Genomic DNA, 21416 nt, shown 5'->3' on the forward strand with positions numbered 1-21416 from the left:
AAAATTCATATGCACTATTTTCATTTGGGTGACCCTGTACTCTGCATAGTTTGGTAAATCTATGCATATAAGGCATCAAACTGTTCAGTAGACCCCTGGCGTTCATACTTAGAGTGTTTTATGTTGATACGTTACAAATTGTGGGGGTACATAATGAGGTAAAATGCAAGCTTTGTGACAATTTTCAGAAATGTCATAAAAACCGTTCTGTTTAGCATAGCTTTGTACTTGGTAGTTTGCAGTAGAAAGATGTATTTACCCATTTTTGTTTTGTCAGAATGTGTACTTTCGGAAAATGTATGGTTTTCTAGGCTCTCCGTACTGTTAGGGGGTCTTATGGCACATAATAGACATACCGGGTGCAAAAACTGCACGAGCCGGAGCGTAATATGTGAAAATTCAAAAGCACTATTTTTATTTGGGTGCCCCTGTACTCCGCATAATTTCATAAATCTATGCATATAGGGCATCAAACTGTTCAGTAGACCTCTGGTGTTGCTATTTGGGGTGATTTTCCTTTGTACGCAAGAAATTGTGTGAGATAAATGCGGCAAATTGCAACTTTTTAGTAGATTTTCTGAAATTTCATTGAAACCACTAGCTTTAGGAAAGCTTTGCAGATTGGTACTTTGGAGTAGAAAGACATGGGTACCCATTTTAGATTCGGGGGAATGTGTACTTTCCAAAAATATATGGCTTTCTGGGGTGAGCATACTTTTTTGTAGCTTTATCCCACACAATATGATGTGTTGATTTTGCAGAAGCTGGAATGACAGAAATGATAGATCATATGGGGGTATGTTCACATTGGGGCCCCTACATGCCACATACTTAGGTAAACTTATACATATTGGGCATCAAACTGTTCAGTGGACCTCTGGCGTTCATATTTAGTGTGTTTTATCTGGTTACTTTATGACCTGTAGGAGATAAGATACTATAGACAGGAAGCTTTGAAGCGATTTTTAATAAATTTCACAAATTTTGATAAAAACCAATAACTTTAGGAAAGCATTGCAACTTGGTAGTTTGGAGTAGACAGACAGTTCTATCTATTCTGGATTCCACAGAATCTGTTCTTTCTAAAAATGTATAATTTTCTGGGATAAACCTTCTGTTAGTGAAATTTATGACCTTGAAATATAAAGTATGCAGCTTTCTGGAGCATTGCTTTGGAAATTTGGTAGTGTACTGCTGGGAGTTTTTGACCTATACAAGTGAGAAATCTCCATAAAACTATATATATTTGGTATTGGCACGTTCAGGAGACATGGGACTTTCCAAATCAGTTGTATTTTTGTGCATAAAATAATTTTTGTTTCTAGTATGTGTGTTTATATTATGGAAAATATAATCTTTTTTTCATTTTTTAGACATTTAGAAGCCTATATCCTGTTACAGAATTGTAATTACACAAAAATTCCACCATATTTTGAAAGCTTAGGTTGTCCTGAAAAAAACGATATATAGTTTTCCTGGGTAAACTAAAAGTCCCCCCAAGGAAAAGCCCCTAAAGTGAAACAGTGCAAAATGTTCAAAAACTGTCTGGCAGTAGAAGTTCCACTTTGGTCCAAAACGGCTGGCAGTGAAAGGGTTAAACTGTCTGATCATTATTATCCCCTTGTCTGCATAGGTGCACAGACACCTTTAGTATCAGCAGCAGTCACAAATATGGCTGAGACCAGGGTTTTATTTTTTAGGTTCCCACTACATTTAAGGCAGTATACTGTGTAAAGCAGGGACGTAACTGTAGAAGAAGAAATTGTGGTGCCAGGTGGACCCAGGAGTGTAAGGGGCCCAGTAAGGACCTAATCAATTTTAAAAATATCTTGGTAGAAAACGTCAACTTACCCATGTTTTGGGGCCTTAAACTGAATTTGCTGAAAGGCCCAGTTACACCACTGGTGTAAAGGCTGCACCCAATAGCACCTAATTGCACTTTATAAGGTAAACAAAACAGGGATCCACAAATCCATTGGTTACTCCAGAGTAAAATATGTATGGGTTTTGTGAGCTTTTCAACAAAATCTAATAATTCTGTGTATGCTTCTCTGAACACTTTATTGCCCATATAGTCCTTTCTTCATCACCTGATATCTTTCTCTTTGCTCTTACATCCCCCTCACAAACTTCAAGTCTCAGTTTTTTTATCCTTTCCCCTCTTCCATGTGCCACTTTCCCTTCCGTGTCCCCCACACCCTCCCTGTGCAGTTCTGCCCTCCTTGCCCCCTCCCCAAGTATCATTCTGTCTCCCTATCTATGACCCTTCCCATGTGCTGTGTTATATGTATGCAGTCCAATTCCCCTCTCAATGTGGCATTCTCTCTTCCTCGCTCATTAGCCCACCTCACAATTCATCCTTGCCCCTTTTCTTTTTTTGTATTATATTGCATTAAAAGCTTTCAAGCAGGAATCCTAATAAAGAATGGTTGCTGCTAGAGAATATATCAGAAATTGGCCAAATAAAGTTTGCATATATTTTGTAGTGATTTGTTGTCTGTATACAAAATGGGGGCAAACAATTCTAACTGCAGAGTTCCCTGCATTTTATGTAATTTTTTTTGACTGGGCACAGTCAGTAGTCTACAAAAGAGTAAATCATTGGGGTGCCAATATGCTAGACGCCCCACAGTTACTATAATCACTAACCTTAAACCCCAGGTGCTCCTCTTCACTAAATATTGCACTGGCTTGGGGTATATTTCTTCCAGCGCTGTGCTGCCATCTTTTAAATGTTGTTTAGTCCCTTGCTGAGGCCCTGAACCATATACAGTATATACAAAGTATAGTTAAAATTCAAGATTTACTGAAGCACATATGTGCTTGTTCCTGACAGCCAAAAGGGAACACTGGGGACCCAAGAAGAAAACCTTGGAAACATCTGAAAACCAGTAATGGGGACATAGTTAACCACTGTGAAAAAATAATGGCCATGCCCACCTTTTAGCCATAACCCCAAATACCATGACCATGAAAAAACATAACCAAAAACCAAAGTCATTCCAGTCATACCAAACTGATAGCTTTCCACAAACTTTTCCTTGTCTCTCTCTGCCAAGCTAAAACTCCTGGAAAAAAAAATCAAATATGTTTGCATATTCCACAGCATGGCCATCTTTGAGTTTTTTCCCTCTCTTTTAAACCCAGTGGAAGGTGGTGAAAAGCAAGCAGGGCAGAAATCACTGGCCCCTCACAACAAAATTTTTGTGCCCATGCCCTTTCCCCCAATGGCCGATCCCTCAGTTACTCCTCCCATCAGTACAGGACACACAGACATTGGTAGCCAGGGCCCCCCTAAAACATTGGTAGCCAGGGCCGCCCTAAAACACTGATAGCCAGGGCCCCCCTAAAGCATTGGTAGCTAGCCCAGTGCCCCCAAAAACATTGTTGGTCCTCCCTCAGTGTCTTCATACTATGGTCCACTCCCCGCTGCATCCTGCTCTGCTCTCCTACATCCTCCAGCTCCCCTCAGCATCCTCCAGCTCCCTCACTAGCATCCTCCAGCACCCTCCCTAGCATCCTCCAGTTACCCCCTAGCATCCTCCAGCTCCCCCCCAGCATCATCCTGCTCCCCCTAGCATTCTCCAGCTCCCTCCCTCCCAGCATTCTTCAGCTCCTCCCTAGCATCCTCCAGCTCCCCCCCAGCATCCTCCAGCTCCCCCCTAGCATTTCCCAACTCCCTCCCAGCATTCTTCGGGTCCCCCCTAGCATACTTCAGCTCCTCCCTAGCATCCTCCAGCTCCCTCACAGCATTCTCCAGCTCCCCCCTAGCATCCTCCAGCTTCCTCCCAACGTCCTCCCCCAGCATCCTCCAGCTTCCCCCCAGTGTCCTTCCCAGCATCTTTCAGCTCCCCCCCCCAGCGTCCTCCTTCTTCCTGCAGCTCACCCTGTTCCCCCCAGCGTTCGCCTGCGTGCTCTTGCAATGTCCCCCAGCTCCCTGCTGTGTCCACTCTTTTATAAGGTTGCGCCCCGTGCGTACTGACGTCACACGTACGCATGAGGCACAACCAATCGAAATCCCCACTGGCCACCAATGGCAGAGCCCATAATTCTTTAAAGGGGGTCCAAGCTTAAAATCTGTTTCACAGCCGGGCCCCCTTTAAAGAGAAGTATCATCCTGGGACAACAGTCCCCCCTATGCCTCCCTGATGGCGGCCCTGCCTATCATGGTATGTATCTTACAACCGCATAGTTTAATTTTATACAGTGATAAAACTAGATTTGTATGGCAGGGCAGGGTTTTAACTAATTTTGATCTCGCGTTGGTAATAATCAGGAACTTTCAATAGTTAGGAGTGTAACAACCACCACAAAATCTTATTAGAATAACTATACTAAAAACTGCAGGGGATCTGCACCATCTCTATAAACATAACAGAGTGCCAGCAACATGGATTCTACGTTACTGACAAAGTGATGAAAAATATATTTAGTTGTGGGGCAATCCATTACTTCTGCACTGGTTAAATATTATTAAGAACACTATCCCAGGTTACAAGAAGTATCCCTCAGTTTGGTGTTGCCTGATTTTTTGTTGGGATTGGGACGGGTTAGAGAAAAGTAAGAACCTTCACCCATCCTATGATTTATATGGTATGAGGTCACTGCTGGATAACCAAATACAATGTAAGAGACCCCTCACATGCATGTAAAAAACAGAGAAATCTTCTGGGGCTCGCTATACTAAACTTTTCTTATTGCCATCAGCAGCGGAACATAGGCACACAGCATCCAGGAGAAAGGCTCCACCAAAGCTTTTAACATTTCAGCAACACATGCAGTAAGGCTGTTGTGCACCACCGCCATCTGGGGAAAGAAGTCCATAAGACTCCTACAGTGCATTGTCCCTTGTGGAGGCAGTAGGTCAATTTGCAAATATTACATGAACAAATGTACCAACAGGCTTTGGGATTAGAACCATAGAACCTCTTTAACAAGTTACCGTTTTGAAATACTGTACTAATCCCTCCTTCACTTAATATGAACCTAGTAATGAAACAGGGCAAGAAAAGCAGACTTTTGTGTATTGATCTTTCATTATCACAATTTTACACTTGCTGTGAGGTCAGCAATTTGTTTTTATTTATTTTTCATAGTTAACAGTGCATTGTTACATGAATATGTTGGTAGAATCCAAGGAAGAATCTCAAAATTTTGTCATGACAGGAGATTGGTACCTGTTTCTTGTAGTTGCAAAGATATACCCCTGTTAATTTGGTAAATGAAAGACTAAGACAAAAAGGCCCATCTAAAACAAGTTAGAAAATAACAAAAAAACATAATAGGCATCTTGTTGAAATTAGAAGGGTTAAAACAAATTGAAATAGTGCAAGAGAAACAGTTACTATTTGCTACTTAATAAAGTTCAGTAGCACAAAGATACCAAATTTGAGGTGAAATGCAGTGTCTTGGGTTAAAGGTCAAGGAAATCCAATTAACTTTAATATTTTTTGGGGGGAGGGAGTTTTCTGAAGGAGTGCTGCATAACCATTTCCAGTCACCCTTCAGCATACATAGACTTAAGCCTGCGCATTTTCAGATTTCCCACTACAGTGCAGATGCAAGTCTAAAACTGGAAAAGTGAAGAAAAATCACAAAAAAATAATCTGATATAGAAATTACTGGGGCCAGAGTAATTTTTTCTTAGTGATTGAAAGAGATCAGGGCCAGATTAGACACTTGCACCCCAATAAATGTAGGTTTCTTTGTCCTTTAATAAGAAAAAGGTGGCTCTCCTACACTCAGGGTTACTGATGGGAATTTTGGGGACCCAAACATCAACATGATCTTCACAATCCATCCCCCTCATCCTCCAAAGCTCTGTCCAAACCAGCTAAACGGTCAAAATATTTCAGCCAGCACAACAAGTAAAGTGCAAACAGGGCTTAGCCCCTGCGTGTTTATTCAAAAAGCAAAATTACGGAAAGGCCATCTCCCATAGACTCCAGTATAAGCAAATAATTCTAATTTTTAAAAATGATTTCCTTTTTCTCTGTAATAGTAAAACAGAACATTGTACTTGATACCAACTAAGATATAATTAAACCTTATTGGAGGAAAAACAAGCCTACTGGGTTTATTCAGTATTTAAATGATTTTTAACAGACTTAAGTTATGGAGATCCAAATTACAGAAAGATCCCTTATCTGGAAAAAAAAACCCAGGTCCCAAACATTCTGGATAATAGCTCCCATACCTGTACAGTGAAACGTTGAAGTAGATGCATAAAGACAACTCATACATTTTGACCAATTATTATCCTTAGCAGTTCAGATTTATTAAATATTATGGAATCGATTACAGCTCTGCTGGCACATATTGTTACTGATCTTTTTATATCCTTTAAATTGAGCAACTTGAGCTTTTTGCTCTTAGAAAGTTTTCTTCTGCATTGGAGAAAGGCCTGTAGTGCCATCACATGTCTTCAGCTCTCTAGTTCATGCATGTCTCCATGGTAACGCCACTGATGCCCTGTATGCCACTGCTGCTGGTCACATGCCTCACAATAGCTTAACTGCCATTTGCTGGGTTCAGACCAACTGACGTTTGGATAGTGAGTAGGAGAGGGAGTGTTTTTGATCAGCTAGTGTTAATATTATAGAAATAGTGAGAAAGTGCAAATAAAATTTATAAATAACAGTGTAGGAGAAGATACCATCATGAGTTTGAGTAAGAAAAGGAGTCGGAGTCCATCAGGAGAGAAATTAGATGTAGCAAAAAGCTTTGCAGAAGACAAACCCAACAAGGATTGGAGCAAGGAAAGGAGTCAGGAGATAGAAAAGAGAGAAGAAGAAAATGATTACAAAAGCTGTGGAAATGAACAGAAAATTCAGAATAGGAGCATTAAAAGAAGAAGGAGTGAAGAGAAACACAAAGAAAAGAAGACAAGCGAGGATGTGAGAAATAAGAGGGGAAGACTTGAAGGGCAGTTAGAAACAGAAAAGAAAAGCCAAACAGAGAAGACCACTAAAGATGGGAGCATTAATAGGAGAAGATCTGAAGAACAACAGAAAGAAAAACAAATCCAAGCAGAGAAGAATACCAGTGAGGATGGGAGCATTAAAAGAAGAAGATCTGAAGATGAACAGAAGGTAAGGGAAATCCAAGCAGAGAAGAAGACCAGTGAGGATGGGAGCATTACAAGAAAATCTGAAGAAGAACAGAAAGAAAAGCAAAGTCAAGAAAGCAGTAAAGAAAGAAATACGGAGCAAAAGGAAGAGAAGAATAAAAGACCAAGGAGCCCAGAAGACCCCTTAGAAGGTAAGGAAACAACACTGCACTTTTTGTATATATTTAATAGACACATACAGTACATTGTAATTTAATGGGAAATTGCTCAGTGCAATTTTAAGCACGTTTGCTAAGTTCCTATCATATTCAAAGACTTTATTGTAAATGTTATTAGGAGCCATTAAATCTGTCTGAATCTTTATTATGTGTGGCAGGGAATATACCTTATTATTCCCTATATGTACCCCTTCACCCTTTCCCTTATTTGCTAATAACTAACAGCAAGTTTAACTGACAATTTCTATATATACCCCTTGTGCTGCTAAAATCCCACTGCTCCTTAATGCAACATTTAGAAAAACAGGCAGTGGCTCTACTAGTAACAGCTACTTGCCATGTAGAGCATATTAGCAGTGGTATTTCTCAGTATTGGCAGGTTTTTTTCTGGCATTTAGCAGCTGTGAAAAAGGAGCTGCTACTAGTAGCTCCGTGTGTCTTCACCCTTACAGAGATAGAGAAGCGCAACTCTATTATGGGCTCTGTTAACAAATGAGGAGAGTTAAGGTGCAAAGTAGAATAAATGTGGCGCTTTATAGTACAATTGTTGTTTGCATCTTGCCTCTCAAAAATGTATATCGGCCCTTGGGGCTTAAGATGAGGTTGCAAGTTGCCATAGATATAAGTGGGTAAGTAATACCTATCGGTTATAAATAGGTACCTCCCAAGAACCCATGCATATTATTATAAATGTAATGTCAGGGATTAAATGTAATATAAATGTTTTTTTGGTTTTCATACGTATACTTGTTGATTAAATTATTAAATTAAACATATACTAGTATGTACAGTTTATATGTGATTTGAGCTATGGGATTTCTTTTCTCTAACAAGGTGGAAGTATACAGAAGAGATCCCGTCTGGACATCAAAAGACCTGATCCCCTGGATATCAACAACTATAAGTTCCACTCAGAGCTGGGACAAGGAGGCTTTGGCCAGGCGAGTGAAGTATATTCCAAGTCATTAAATATGGAATTGTTTTATCTCTACAAGAGACACTGTGATATTGAATGTCTTCTCTTATTTTTATTAGGTGATGTTGGCTACTTTTAGACCAAATAAACAGCTGGTAGCAATAAAGGTCTTGAAGAAGAAGTCTGCAAAGACCAACACCTATACCATCACTAAAGAGGCCTATTTTTTGAAGATCAGCAGAGGATGTGCATTTTTAAGCCATTCTTATGCAGTTTTGCAAACAGAGGTAACCATACTGTATGTGTATATGTATGTTTCTTTTGTATGTGTGTGTCTGAGATTTATTTCTTGGCACTCCCAGACCTTATTGTCATTAAGTACTCACCAAAAAAATTACTTTGTCAATGTCAATAAATTCACATTAGTGTAGAGTAGTGGTACCTTCATGGTGTGTATTACAGGGATATTATTTATCATTGAAATATATATGGTATATATGGTACCTTCATGGTGTGTATTACAGGAATTTTATTTATCATTGAAATATATAAACTAAACTTTAGCCCCCTGCAGAGGTCTCCTACCTACCCATTACCCTAATACTGCCCTATTTGCCCTGTTACTAAAATTCAGAGTAGCGCAGCAGGGTTGGCTGATGTATTCTATGGCTGCTCTCCAAGCTAAGTGGTGTATGGCAAAGAGCTGGTGCCATTCAGTGATCACAGTCAGAGAGCTGGGAAGATGCCATGAAGCAGCCATAGATGGCAGCCACCAGACCACAGTGCTGCTCTGCATCTTATTTGGAGCCGTGTGTGGTGCAGTTCAGCAGGGGGGAAGAGATCACTGCAGACATCCCAAGTTATCTGGGATGGTTTTATCATTAAGCAAGTACCTTGAATCCCATCTTATTGCCAGCTGTATTTGTAGGTGTTAGTGTCCCATGTCTCACATTCCCCTAATCTGTCCTTACCAGCTGGAAGCCTTCTTTGTCCTGGAGTATTGCAGTGGAAAATCCATGTGGGATATGATTGACTGCAAAGGAAAACTGCCAATGTCAAGCATCATGTGAGTATTATCAGGCAGAAATGGCAATTCCAGGGTAAATGTAAAGTACAAAACAGGTGCAATAGTTGCTCGTTTTTATTTTTTTTCCAGAGCTTGTAGCTATCCCCCAAGAGATCAGTCTATATATATATATATATATATATATATATATATTTATATTCATATATAGAAAAGTACAGATTTAGAAGCACTCCTTTAGTGTTTTGACGATACCCGGGTGCCAGAGCAAAAAGTAAAATGCAAAGACCAAAGTGACAGCACTCATGGGTTTTTCCAAGATGAGTAAAAAATAACAAAGATGTAGAATTATGGTGAGGAGAGGTCTTTATTGATCCTACGTTTCGGTTTCTTACTGAAACCTTCGTCAGGGATCAGTAAGAAACCGAAACGTAGGATCAATAAAGACCTCTCCTCACCATAATTCTACATCTTTGTTATTTTTTACTCATCTTGGAAAAACCCGTGAGTGCTGTCACTTTGGTCTTTATATTTATATATATATATATACTGTATTTAATCCCCTAGTTGCTAGGTCCTGGTAATGCATTTAAGTTACCTAAGTGGAAACTTATTATTGGCCCATAGTATTAGTGACCACTTTAATACTGGAGGATATGTGCCAGGGAGCCTGGTGTTTACAAGGCCCAGTTTTACAAGAGTCCTGCCATAGAGGGACAACCCTTCTAAATAAAGCCAGGGAACAGGGGCCCTATGAATGAGGTTTATTCAGATAATGAACTAGTTTTGTCTGGAGTATCTTCTAGGAAGGTAAGATAATAAGACATAGCTAGAAAGAGCAGCCTTGTGCTCCACCTAAGGATTTATTTATTGGAGGGGATCTGGACCACTGGCTGGCAACCTAAAAGTGTATCTTAAACCTACCTAGTGCCTCCATAGTGGTGTGAGGGTTAAACTCTGAATATATGTAACATTATATGTCTACCATATCAATTGTTTTGTTATATGTTTATTACTGCAGCAGAGGGGTGTAGTGGCACAACACCCACTCTCTTCCTCTTCCATATAACAAGGTTCCATCTGGGAAAAGGAGACAATCACTAGCCAGAAAATGTAGTTTGGGCTAAGATAGGGTTACCAATATACTGTATATTGGGTTAAAAAAGGGAGGGGGGGTTGATAAGTTTTACTTCTACCTTGCAAGAGCCAAACATGTTTGCCCTGTTCAGCTCAATAAATAATTAGAACCACAGAATTTTCATTAGGCAATAGGCAAAAAGTATGTTCCACACATGCACAACCTGCAGTTGTGTTGAACAAGGGGATATACTGCCCCTTTAATAAGTGAAATAAGTTTTTGCCCTTGTGCTCTATACACTAATGGATACACAGATTAGTGCATTTTTCTGTGATTAAGAGAGATGAGAAATTGATGAGATATAGGAATGATGATTATTTTCTTTTTTGGAAAGGTTCTACACAGCTGAGATGGTGGTTGCCCTCCAGTTCCTGCATTCCAAGGGAATCATTCATCGGTCAGTAAAATCTCAATATGTTGTGTTATACCTTTAATGTGTTCTTTAAACTAGTCACTGTTATCGTGATTCCACTCACTGTGAGCAGATCTGTCTTGTAACGTTCTTTGAGATGTCAGTTTATTAAATATAGTCATTCAGTTATACACAAAAAGCCATTCAATTATACACATAAGGCCTATGTCATACTGACGGGATTAGAAGCAGCTACCTGACAACTATAATAAAGTTTTATTGCTAAAGTGTAGAATGTTCTATTACGCACTCAAAGAAATCTATAAGGGCAGTGGCACACAGTGGGTTTTGTTGCCCACTTAATTTCTCACTTACTGGCAGATAACAAAACACAGGCAAATACTGATGCAATTGCACTTAAATTTGCTCAGTGTTGCATATATGCACAATACTACAGTTGCACCTGCAGGGTCAGCATGATTATCATTCTATGTACATTTATTTTCAGCATTTTGTCCTCCCTGCCTGCATATGAAAAAGTGGGCAATAAAATATTCCAAGTCTTTTTCTAGCCAGATGCAGGTAGCAGCTACTAATCTGGAGTTTTTAGGAAGCTTGTTGCAGCTTTTCATACTGCATGATATTTCCCCATACGCCATTGGCCTAAGGGCAGATCCAGGAAACCAAAGGTTCCTATAACAGAGTTCATCACTGCTACACTGTAAATTTCTTGCTGTGGCACAGAGCATCTTGTGGGGGAATTGGATTGACACCTTCTTTTGTGGTTAATTTTTAGCTCATTGCAAAGTTCCAAAAGCCAAAGAAGCCCAGCACAATATTTCTATTTCCTTTACAAAGCTGACAAGAGTTCCCACAAATGATCTCCTGTATTCCGCTTCCCAGGATTGTAGGTGCGCCCCTTGCGGAACTCAGCAATACATAATAAATTACCTGCCACCACTAAGACTGTGACCTTAATCCTTAAACGTCTTAGAAAATCCTTAACTTCCTTCCCAAAACTCTATGTACATTTCTATGATTGCAAATTGTGCCTAATATTCCGCCTACAGGGATCTGAAGCCGGACAACATACTGATAGATAAAGATGGCCATATTAAGATCTGCGACTTTGGCATTGCTGAAGTTGGCCTAATTGGCAAGAAGAAGACGAGCGGCTTAGCAGGAACCCCTGGATACCGGGCACCAGAGGTGACATACTTTGTTTTTAATATTTACAATATATACCCAGTAGCATATATACTGTATATATATATAAATATATATATATATATAAGGATGAAAGGTTTGCGTAAAAAAATCTATAGAATAGCATTAGCATCTTAGATGATCCTACTGCCATGGGAAACCATCATCTAACAAGTGCTGGCACAATGCAATGTCAGGTTATTTAGATTCTTAGAATCTATTAGGAGTAATTTAATGCACATTGGTGCTGCCATCTTGGGCTGTTTAAATCTTGATGTTCAAAGTACCTAAACCTATGTCAACGGTTTGGTAAATGCTCTCTCTGAGAGAGACAGCTGAAGCAAATTATGAGTTCCCCAATGATTCCCCATTCTTTCTGGGAATTCTTGCGGTATCTAGCACTGATCAAAATAAATGCCTTCTAACCTAATGGGTACCTCTACCAAAAGTCTTTCTGACACGGGTCCCAGAGTAAAAACCCAATGCAAACACTTGCTGCTGTTCCCTAAAATACAGCTTTGCTTCCTAACATTCTATTATTGAAATGGAGGAAAAGTTATGTGGTAGGGAGAAGAGACCAGTATCTTCCTATCATATCTCAGGTGTTCCAGTGTTAGAGCAAAAAGGCATGCCAGGTTATGGGCAAGAATTGCAGTGCGATTCCTATTGACAGTAATGAGAAGCAGTAGATAGCAATCCTATGGAGAAAACTGCCAATGTACCCTTGTTTTTATATTAAAGTCACAAATATAAGTAGCCAATTAAGTTGTTTTTATTTTTTTCTTTAAAGATTCTATCGAGCGAAGACTATAATGCAGCAGCGGATTGGTGGTCATTTGGGGCTACAATGTATGAAATGGCCACAGGAGAATTGCCTTTTCCACATTCAGGCAGCCTCTTTAGGCAACGATTTATGATTAAAATGAGAACACCTAATTACCCAGATTATATGAGCGAGGAAATGCTGGACCTCCTGCCAAAGGTAAATATCAGCAGTTAAATAGAGGAATACATAAGGGAATTGCAGTATATTTAATATTGTATATAGCTGTGGTATACATAAGTATCAGAGGTCCCATTTGTGTCCCATTTTTAACTCAAAAGGTCTGCACATATATATTTCATATTACTGTAATGATGACCTTTTATATAACTTTATTTTTATTGGTTATTAACCCTGAAGTAACAGTAAAAGTGATTGATAACAATTAACAGGAAAAAGGAAACCAAACATTAACATTTGATAAGGTATTTGAGCAATATTGGGGAAGAGGTGTATAGAAAACTGGGAGAAGAAGGAATGAAAGGTGTCCCTGGTGCAAACTTTTTAAAATATTCACCATCTTTTTCAGATTTTCCAGGTAACATCTGCACTGGTTCCAGCTGGGCGCATACACAGTACAGAAATCTCTAAGAAAGAGTCTGTACAGCCTATGCACCCACCTGAGCCCCTACAGGGATACCTGTATACCCAGCCAGAGTATTTTTGAGATGGACTTTAGTTCTGTAAGCATTAAAATACTGGTAGTTTGTATGAGGCGGTGTAGTTATTGATGGTTACATGTATGGCTAAGTCAAGTCCTTCTTGTAAAAAAAACAATAGAACTGTTTCTATTAAGGATTTTTAATATATAAAGAAAAAGTCTTCCTTTTCTTATTCTTATTACCCCTATTCGTGGGAGGCGGTACCCAGCTTAATTTCTGCAATATTCAAATAAAGGACTATCTTTCTCTTTAGCTTTTGGAGAATGATGAGACTCAGCGGCTTGGACTGAATGGGAACATCAGGGAGCATGCTTTCTACAGCACAATCAACTGGGAAGATCTGGAAAATCGAAGATTGACGCCTCCTTTCCAGCCAGGAATGGTAAATTTGTGGTCTTAACCAATGAATAATCTAGTAATATCCCGCAGGGGCGCTACTACTCCTTTTTTACTCTTGAGTTCTTCTCTACTTATCCGTTGTTCAAGTGATGTCCAGGTAGACAATCAATTGTACAGTTTGATCCAAATTTAGCCTCCCTTAGTGACGTAAGGCCCCATTAGGAAGACAGCCTGATAATTTGCTGCTCTTCATATTTACCAGAGTGATAGGAGCTGGTATTGTTAAGGTAAAGAGTTTGTCCCAGTGGCTTAAGACCCCTGCTGTTATTGGGATAGAGGGTAGGTCAGCTCCATAATAACACTAGACAACTGGCTTAGCCATTTTCTTCCTTGCAGTTAGCAATCCCTAAGTGACCGCATTATTCATTAGTTTGATTCCCATATCCCTATAACAGAAGAAGGGAGTGTATTCTATTTTCTGTGAAGGTAAAAGGCTGCTTTCTCTATAAAGATTTTAAACATATGCCGGTATATATGGTCTTTATTTTAGAAGGCTAAGGGGCATAATTAATCAGGTGTGATAACAAATCTACATTAAAAACAGTGGCAATGGAAATGAAACACTACAATGCTGTATAAAAGGTTAAGCACTTTTTTTAATTTGTTCATAGCCATCAGCAGACGACCTTCATGAATACCAGCCAGCATTCTCCCCTCAGTGTTCCAATGAAGAAACCAAGTGGAAAAATTTCTCCTATGTGGACCCCAGCTGGAATTGGCAGGAGTAAGGCATCACCTCTATTATAATGTGGGATAACATCATTAGCTACTGCCTGTAACAACCTGAAGCCCATAACATTGTACCATCTATGGCACGCTGCACCCCAGAACCACCAATCCACCTGCTATACCAACGCTAAACCATCTCCTGTGAATGTCACCTGGTTCTACCATTGATGCCAACACCACACGGGATCACTAACTTCTAAAGGATGGAACAAGAAAGGTAAGATCATTTAGGAGTCTGAACTATGGTGAGTATAACTCTTTCAAAGATAGCCTTGCTCCCACCCACCCCTAACTTCTGTCTCCCACCTTTTCACCATGATTTCCCCTCTTCCTAATCACTGTCCCACCCACCACAAACTTGTGTCTCTCTCTCTTTTTTCCATTCCTGTGACAAACCCCTTTCCTCACCAGTTCCCCACCCCAGTGGTGTAATTATGGAGGAAGCAGACCTTGTGGCCGCGGGGGGCCCAGGTCTACTTCCTACAGGGGGTCAACATGGAGGGTCACGGATGAACTGCCATGCAAGCAAAATCTCATTGCATGGTGCCCTCTTCCTAAACATTGCAAAAATTGGATCACCCTCATTATTCCCTTACCCATGATTAAACCAATTCTAATCAATGGACCACACCAGTGGCATAGCTATGGAGGAAGCAGACCCCATGGCTGCGGGGGGCCAGGTGTCTACTTCCTCTACACAGAGGGGTCCACATAGGGGTATGGAGGGTGGTCCATAAATTTACACCACTGCCCCACATCCAAAACTTCTCTCTCCCTCCTATTCCATTACCCATGATTCACCCTTTTACTAACCACTGCCCCACACACAAATCTGTGATCACCCTCTTATTTCCTTGCTTGTGATTAATCCATTCTTAACCAGGGGTGTAACTATAAAGGAAGAAGACCCACGGCCGCGGGGGGCCCAGGACTACTTCCTCTATATGGGGACCAGCATAGGGGTGTGGCGGGTGGCCCGTGATACACGCAAAATCTCATTGCGGGGTGCTTGGTCCTATAAAGTTACACCACTGCCCCACATCCAAACTTCTCTCTCCCTCCTATTCCATTACCCATGATTCACCCTTTTACTAACCACTGCCCCACACACAAATCTGTGATCACCCTCTTATTTCCTTACTCGTGAATAATCCATTCTTAACCAGGGGTGTAACTATAAAGGCAGAAGACCCACGGCCGCGGGGGGCTCAGGACTACTTCCTCTATATGGGCACCAGCATAGGGGTGTGGCGGGTGGCCCGTGATGCACGCAAAATCTCACTGCGGGGTGCTTGGTCCCATAAAGTTACACCACTGTCCCACATCCCAAAGTTCTGTCGTCTTCTTCATAATCAATTACTAATTATTCCCTTAACCATGATTAACCCCTTTCCTAACCAGTGGTTTAACTATAGAAAAAGTAGACTCACAGCCGCGGGGGGCCCAGGTCTACTTCCTACAGGGGATCAACATGGAAGGTCACGGATGAACTGCAATGCAAGCAAAATCTCATTGCATGGTGCCCTCTTCCTACATTTTGCAAAAATTGGATCACCCTCATTATTCCCCTGATTAAACCAATCCTAATCAATGGGCCACATCAGTGGCATAGCTATGGAGGAAGCAGACCCCATGGCTGCGGGGGGCCAGGTGTCTTCTTCCTCTACACAGAGGGGCCCACATAGGGGTATGGAGGGTGGCCTATAAATTTACACCACTGGCCCACATCCAAAACTTTTCTCTTCCTCCTATTCCATTATCCATGATTAACCCTTACTAACCACTGCCCCAAGCACAAATCTGTAATCACCCTCTTATTTCCTTACTTGTGATTAATCCATTCTTAACCAGTGGTGTAACTATAGAGGAAGAAGACCCACGGCCGCGGGGGGCCCAGGACTACTTCCTCTATATGGGGACCAGCATAGGGGTGTGGCGGGTGGCCTGTGATGCACGCAAAATCTCACTGCGGGGTGCTTGGTCCCATAAAGTTACACCACTGTCCCACATCCCAAAGTTCTGTCGTCTTGTTCATAATCAATTACTAATTATTCCCTTAACCATGATTAACCCCTTTCCTAACCAGTGGTTTAACTATAGAAAAAGTAGACTCACAGCCGCGGGGGGCCCAGGTCTACTTCCTACAGGGGATCAACATGGAAGGTCACAGATGAACTGCAATGCAAGCAAAATCTCATTGCATGGTGCCCTCTTCCTAGATTTTGCAAAAATTGGATCACCCTCATTATTCCCCTGATTAAACCAATCCTAATCAATGGGCCACATTAGTGGCATAGCTATGGAGGAAGCAGACCCCATGGCTGCGGGGGGCCAGGTGTCTACTTCCTCTACAAAGGGGGCCCACATAGGGGTATGGAGGGTGGTCCATAAATTTACACCACTGCCCCACATCCAAAACTTCTCTCTCCCTCCTATTCCATTACCCATGATTCACCCTTTTACTAACCACTGCCCCACACACAAATCTGTAATCACCCTCTTATTTCCTTGCTTGTGATTAATCCATTCTTAACCAGGGGTGTTACTATAAAGGAAGAAGACCCAAGGCCGCGGGGGGCCCAGGACTACTTCCTCTATATGGGGACCAGCATAGGGGTGTGGCGGGTGGCCCGTGATACACGCAAAATCTCATTGCGGGGTGCTTGGTCCCATAAAGTTACACCACTGTCCCACATCACAAAGTTCTGTCGTCTTCTTCATAATCAATTACTAATTATTCCCTTAACCATGATTAACCCCTTTCCTAACCAGTGGTTTAACTATAGAAAAAGTAGACTCACAGCCGCGGGGGGCCCAGGTCTACTTCCTACAGGGGATCAACATGGAAGGTCACGGATGAACTGCAATGCAAGCAAAATCTCATTGCATGGTGCCCTCTTCCTACATTTTGCAAAAATTGGATCACCCTCATTATTCCCCTGATTAAACCAATCCTAATCAATGGGCCACATCAGTGGCATAGCTATGGAGGAAGCAGACCCCATGGCTGCGGGGGGCCAGGTGTCTACTTCCTCTACACAGAGGGGCCCACATAGGGGTATGGAGGGTGGCCTATAAATTTACACCACTGGCCCACATCCAAAACTTTTCTCTTCCTCCTATTCCATTATCCATGATTAACCCTTACTAACCACTGCCCCAAGCACAAATCTGTAATCACCCTCTTATTTCCTTACTTGTGATTAATCCATTCTTAACCAGTGGTGTAACTATAGAGGAAGAAGACCCACGGCCGCGGGGGGCCCAGGACTACTTCCTCTATATGGGGACCAGCATAGGGGTGTGGCGGGTGGCCTGTGATGCACGCAAAATCTCACTGCGGGGTGCTTGGTCCCATAAAGTTACACCACTGTCCCACATCCCAAAGTTCTGTCGTCTTCTTCATAATCAATTACTAATTATTCCCTTAACCATGAATAACCCCTTTCCTAACCAGTGGTTTAACTATAGAAAAAGTAGACTCACAGCCGCGGGGGGCCCAGGTCTACTTCCTACAGGGGATCAACATGGAAGGTCACGGATGAACTGCAATGCAAGCAAAATCTCATTGCATGGTGCCCTCTTCCTAGATTTTGCAAAAATTGGATCACCCTCATTATTCCCCTGATTAAACCAATCCTAATCAATGGGCCACATCAGTGGCATAGCTATGGAGGAAGCAGACCCCATGGCTGCGGGGGGCCAGGTGTCTACTTCCTCTACAAAGGGGGCCCACATAGGGGTATGGAGGGTGGTCCATAAATTTACACCACTGCCCCACATCCAAAACTTCTCTCTCCCTCCTATTCCATTACCCATGATTCACCCTTTTACTAACCACTGCCCCACACACAAATCTGTAATCACCCTCTTATTTCCTTGCTTGTGATTAATCCATTCTTAACCAGGGGTGTAACTATAGAGGAAGAAGACCCAAGGCCGCGGGGGGCCCAGGACTACTTCCTCTATATGGGGACCAGCATAGGGGTGTGGCGGGTGGCCCGTGATACACGCAAAATCTCATTGCGGGGTGCTTGGTCCTATAAAGTTACACCACTGCCCCACATCCAAACTTCTCTCTCCCTCCTATTCCATTACCCATGATTAACCCTTTTACTAACCACTGCCCCACACACAAATCTGTAATCACCCTCTTATTTCCTTGCTTGTGATTAATCCATTCTTAACCAGGGGTGTAACTATAGAGGAAGAAGACCCAAGGCTGCGGGGGGCTCAGGACTACTTCCTCTATATGGGGACCAGCATAGGGGTGTGGCGGGTAGCCCGTGATACACGCAAAATCTCATTGCGGGGTGCTTGGTCCTATAAAGTTACACCACTGCCCCACATCCAAACTTCTCTCTCCCTCCTATTCCATTACCCATGATTAACCCTTTTACTAACCACTGCCCCACACACAAATCTGTGATCAGCCTCTTATTTCCTTGCTTGTGATTAATCCATTCTTAACCAGGGGTGTAACTATAAAGGCAGAAGACCCAAGGCCGCGGGGGGCTCAGGACTACTTCCTCTATATGGGGACCAGCATAGGGGTGTGGTGGGTGGCCCGTGATGCACGCAAAATCTCACTGCGGGGTGCTTGGTCCCATAAAGTTACACCACTGTCCCACATCCCAAAGTTCTGTCGTCTTCTTCATAATCAATTACTAATTATTCCCTTAACCATGATTAACCCCTTTCCTAACCAGTGATTTAACTATAGAAAAAGTAGACTCACAGCCGCGGGGGGCCCAGGTCTACTTCCTACAGGGGATCAACATGGAAGGTCACGGATGAACTGCAATGCAAGCAAAATCTCATTGCATGGTGCCCTCTTCCTACATTTTGCAAAAATTGGATCACCCTCATTATTCCCCTGATTAAACCAATCCTAATCAATGGGCCACATCAGTGGCATAGCTATGGAGGAAGCAGACCCCATTGCTGCGGGGGGCCAGGTGTCTACTTCCTCTACACAGCGGGGCCCACATAGGGGTATGGAGGGTGGCCTATAAATTTACACCACTGGCCCACATCCAAAACTTTTCTCTTCCTCCTATTCCATTATCCATGATTAACCCTTACTAACCACTGCCCCAAGCACAAATCTGTAATCACCCTCTTATTTCCTTACTTGTGATTAATCCATTCTTAACCAGTGGTGTAACTATAAAGGAAGAAGACCCACGGCCGCGGGGGGCCCAGGACTACTTCCTCTATATGGGGACCAGCATAGGGGTGTGGCGGGTGGCCCGTGATACATGCAAAATCTCATTGCGGGGTGCTTGGTCCTATAAAGTTACACCACTGTCCCACATCCCAAACTTGTGTCGTCTTCTTCATAATCAATTACTAATTATTCCCTTAGCCATGATTAACCCCTTTCCTAACCAGTGGTTTAACTATAGAAGAAGAAGACCCATTGCTGCGGGGGGCCAGGTGTCTACTTCCTCTACACAGAGGGGCCCACATAGGGGTATGGAGGGTGGCCTATAAATTTACACCACTGGCCCACATCCAAAACTTTTCTCTTCCTCCTATTCCATTACCCATGATTAACCCTTACTAACCACTGCCCCAAGCACAAATCTGTAATCACCCTCTTATTTCCTTGCTTGTGATTAATCCATTCTTAACCAGTGGTGTAACTATAGAGGAAGAAGACCCACGGCCGCGGGGGGCCCAGGACTACTTCCTCTATATGGGAACCAGCATAGGGGTGTGGCGGGTGGCCCGTGATGCATGCAAAATCTCACTGCGGGGTGCTTGGTCCCATAAAGTTACACCACTGTCCCACATCCCAAAGTTCTGTCGTCTTCTTCATAATCAATTACTAATTATTCCCTTAACCATGATTAACCCCTTTCCTAACCAGTGGTTTAACTATAGAAAAAGTAGACTCACAGCCGCGGGGGGCCCAGGTCTACTTCCTACAGGGGATCAACATGGAAGGTCACGGATGAACTGCAATGCAAGCAAAATCTCATTGCATGGTGCCCTCTTCCTAGATTTTGCAAAAATTGGATCACCCTCATTATTCCCCTGATTAAACCAATCCTAATCAATGGGCCACATCAGTGGCATAGCTATGGAGGAAGCAGACCCCATGGCTGCGGGGGGCCAGGTGTCTACTTCCTCTAAATATTTAGCCTTATCCGCGCTTATCTAATATTATTACCCGCTGTGTAAGTTACCACACCAAATAATGTGAAATAAGTGAATGATTATTAATAATAAGTGAATAATTAGTAATGAGCAGCTGCCTACCTCCAAACTAATCCCAAACCAAATCAAAGCTATATCTTAAACCAGAGTTGGCGCTCTCATAAAACAAATTGTCAAAATATGTGAATTAATTGTATATATTTTTATTAGTGAAATTACAATAAAATCATATACACATGATAATACCTCATAATAAAAATCCAGATAAATTAAATCAATACACCAGATAAACCAACATTTATTATAAGAACTAAGATAAGTCAATAATAGCCAGCGTGATAGTTCATAATATAGTTAAAAAATTAGGGAATCAATATAAGATCAGCACAATCAGATTAAAAATTGAGTAAATAAATAGAATGCATCTGTATAAAAATGGAGATATATAATATGTAGATAATGCACATAAGCCCTATCCTTAATTACACAGTAATTAAAACTTCAGCAGCATTTGTTTGCCAAATCCGGCACACAGTGAATAACCGATCAATCTTTGAGATGTTTCCCCAATGAAACTCAATCAGGGGAAAAAGCCTAATAGAGGAGAGTAGAATCTCTAAGTAAGCGCACTAGTCTGGAGCGTATATAGTTATGCTAAGTATTCCAAAGATAGTGCGCACTAATACCACTCAAGAGTCAGCCCAAATAAAAATAA

At 41.8% G+C, this 21416-nt stretch overlaps 1 protein-coding gene across 1 annotated transcript; it reads left to right on the forward strand.

Moving 5' to 3' along the window:
* Positions 1 to 6659: 6659 nt before the first annotated feature.
* On the forward strand, positions 6660 to 14535 carry LOC101734398 (protein kinase C delta type-like). The gene is made up of 8 exons (XM_004914904.1): positions 6660 to 7260; positions 8122 to 8237; positions 8323 to 8490; positions 9178 to 9269; positions 11788 to 11926; positions 12714 to 12905; positions 13662 to 13790; positions 14419 to 14535. The coding sequence occupies exons 1-8, from the start codon at positions 6660 to 6662 to the stop codon at positions 14533 to 14535; spliced, it is 1554 nt and encodes a 517-aa protein (XP_004914961.1).
* The last annotated feature ends 6881 nt before the right edge of the window (positions 14536 to 21416 follow it).

Source organism: Xenopus tropicalis, chromosome 5 (genome assembly GCF_000004195.4).
Source record: "Xenopus tropicalis strain Nigerian chromosome 5, UCB_Xtro_10.0, whole genome shotgun sequence".
Taxonomy (NCBI): domain Eukaryota; kingdom Metazoa; phylum Chordata; class Amphibia; order Anura; family Pipidae; genus Xenopus; species Xenopus tropicalis.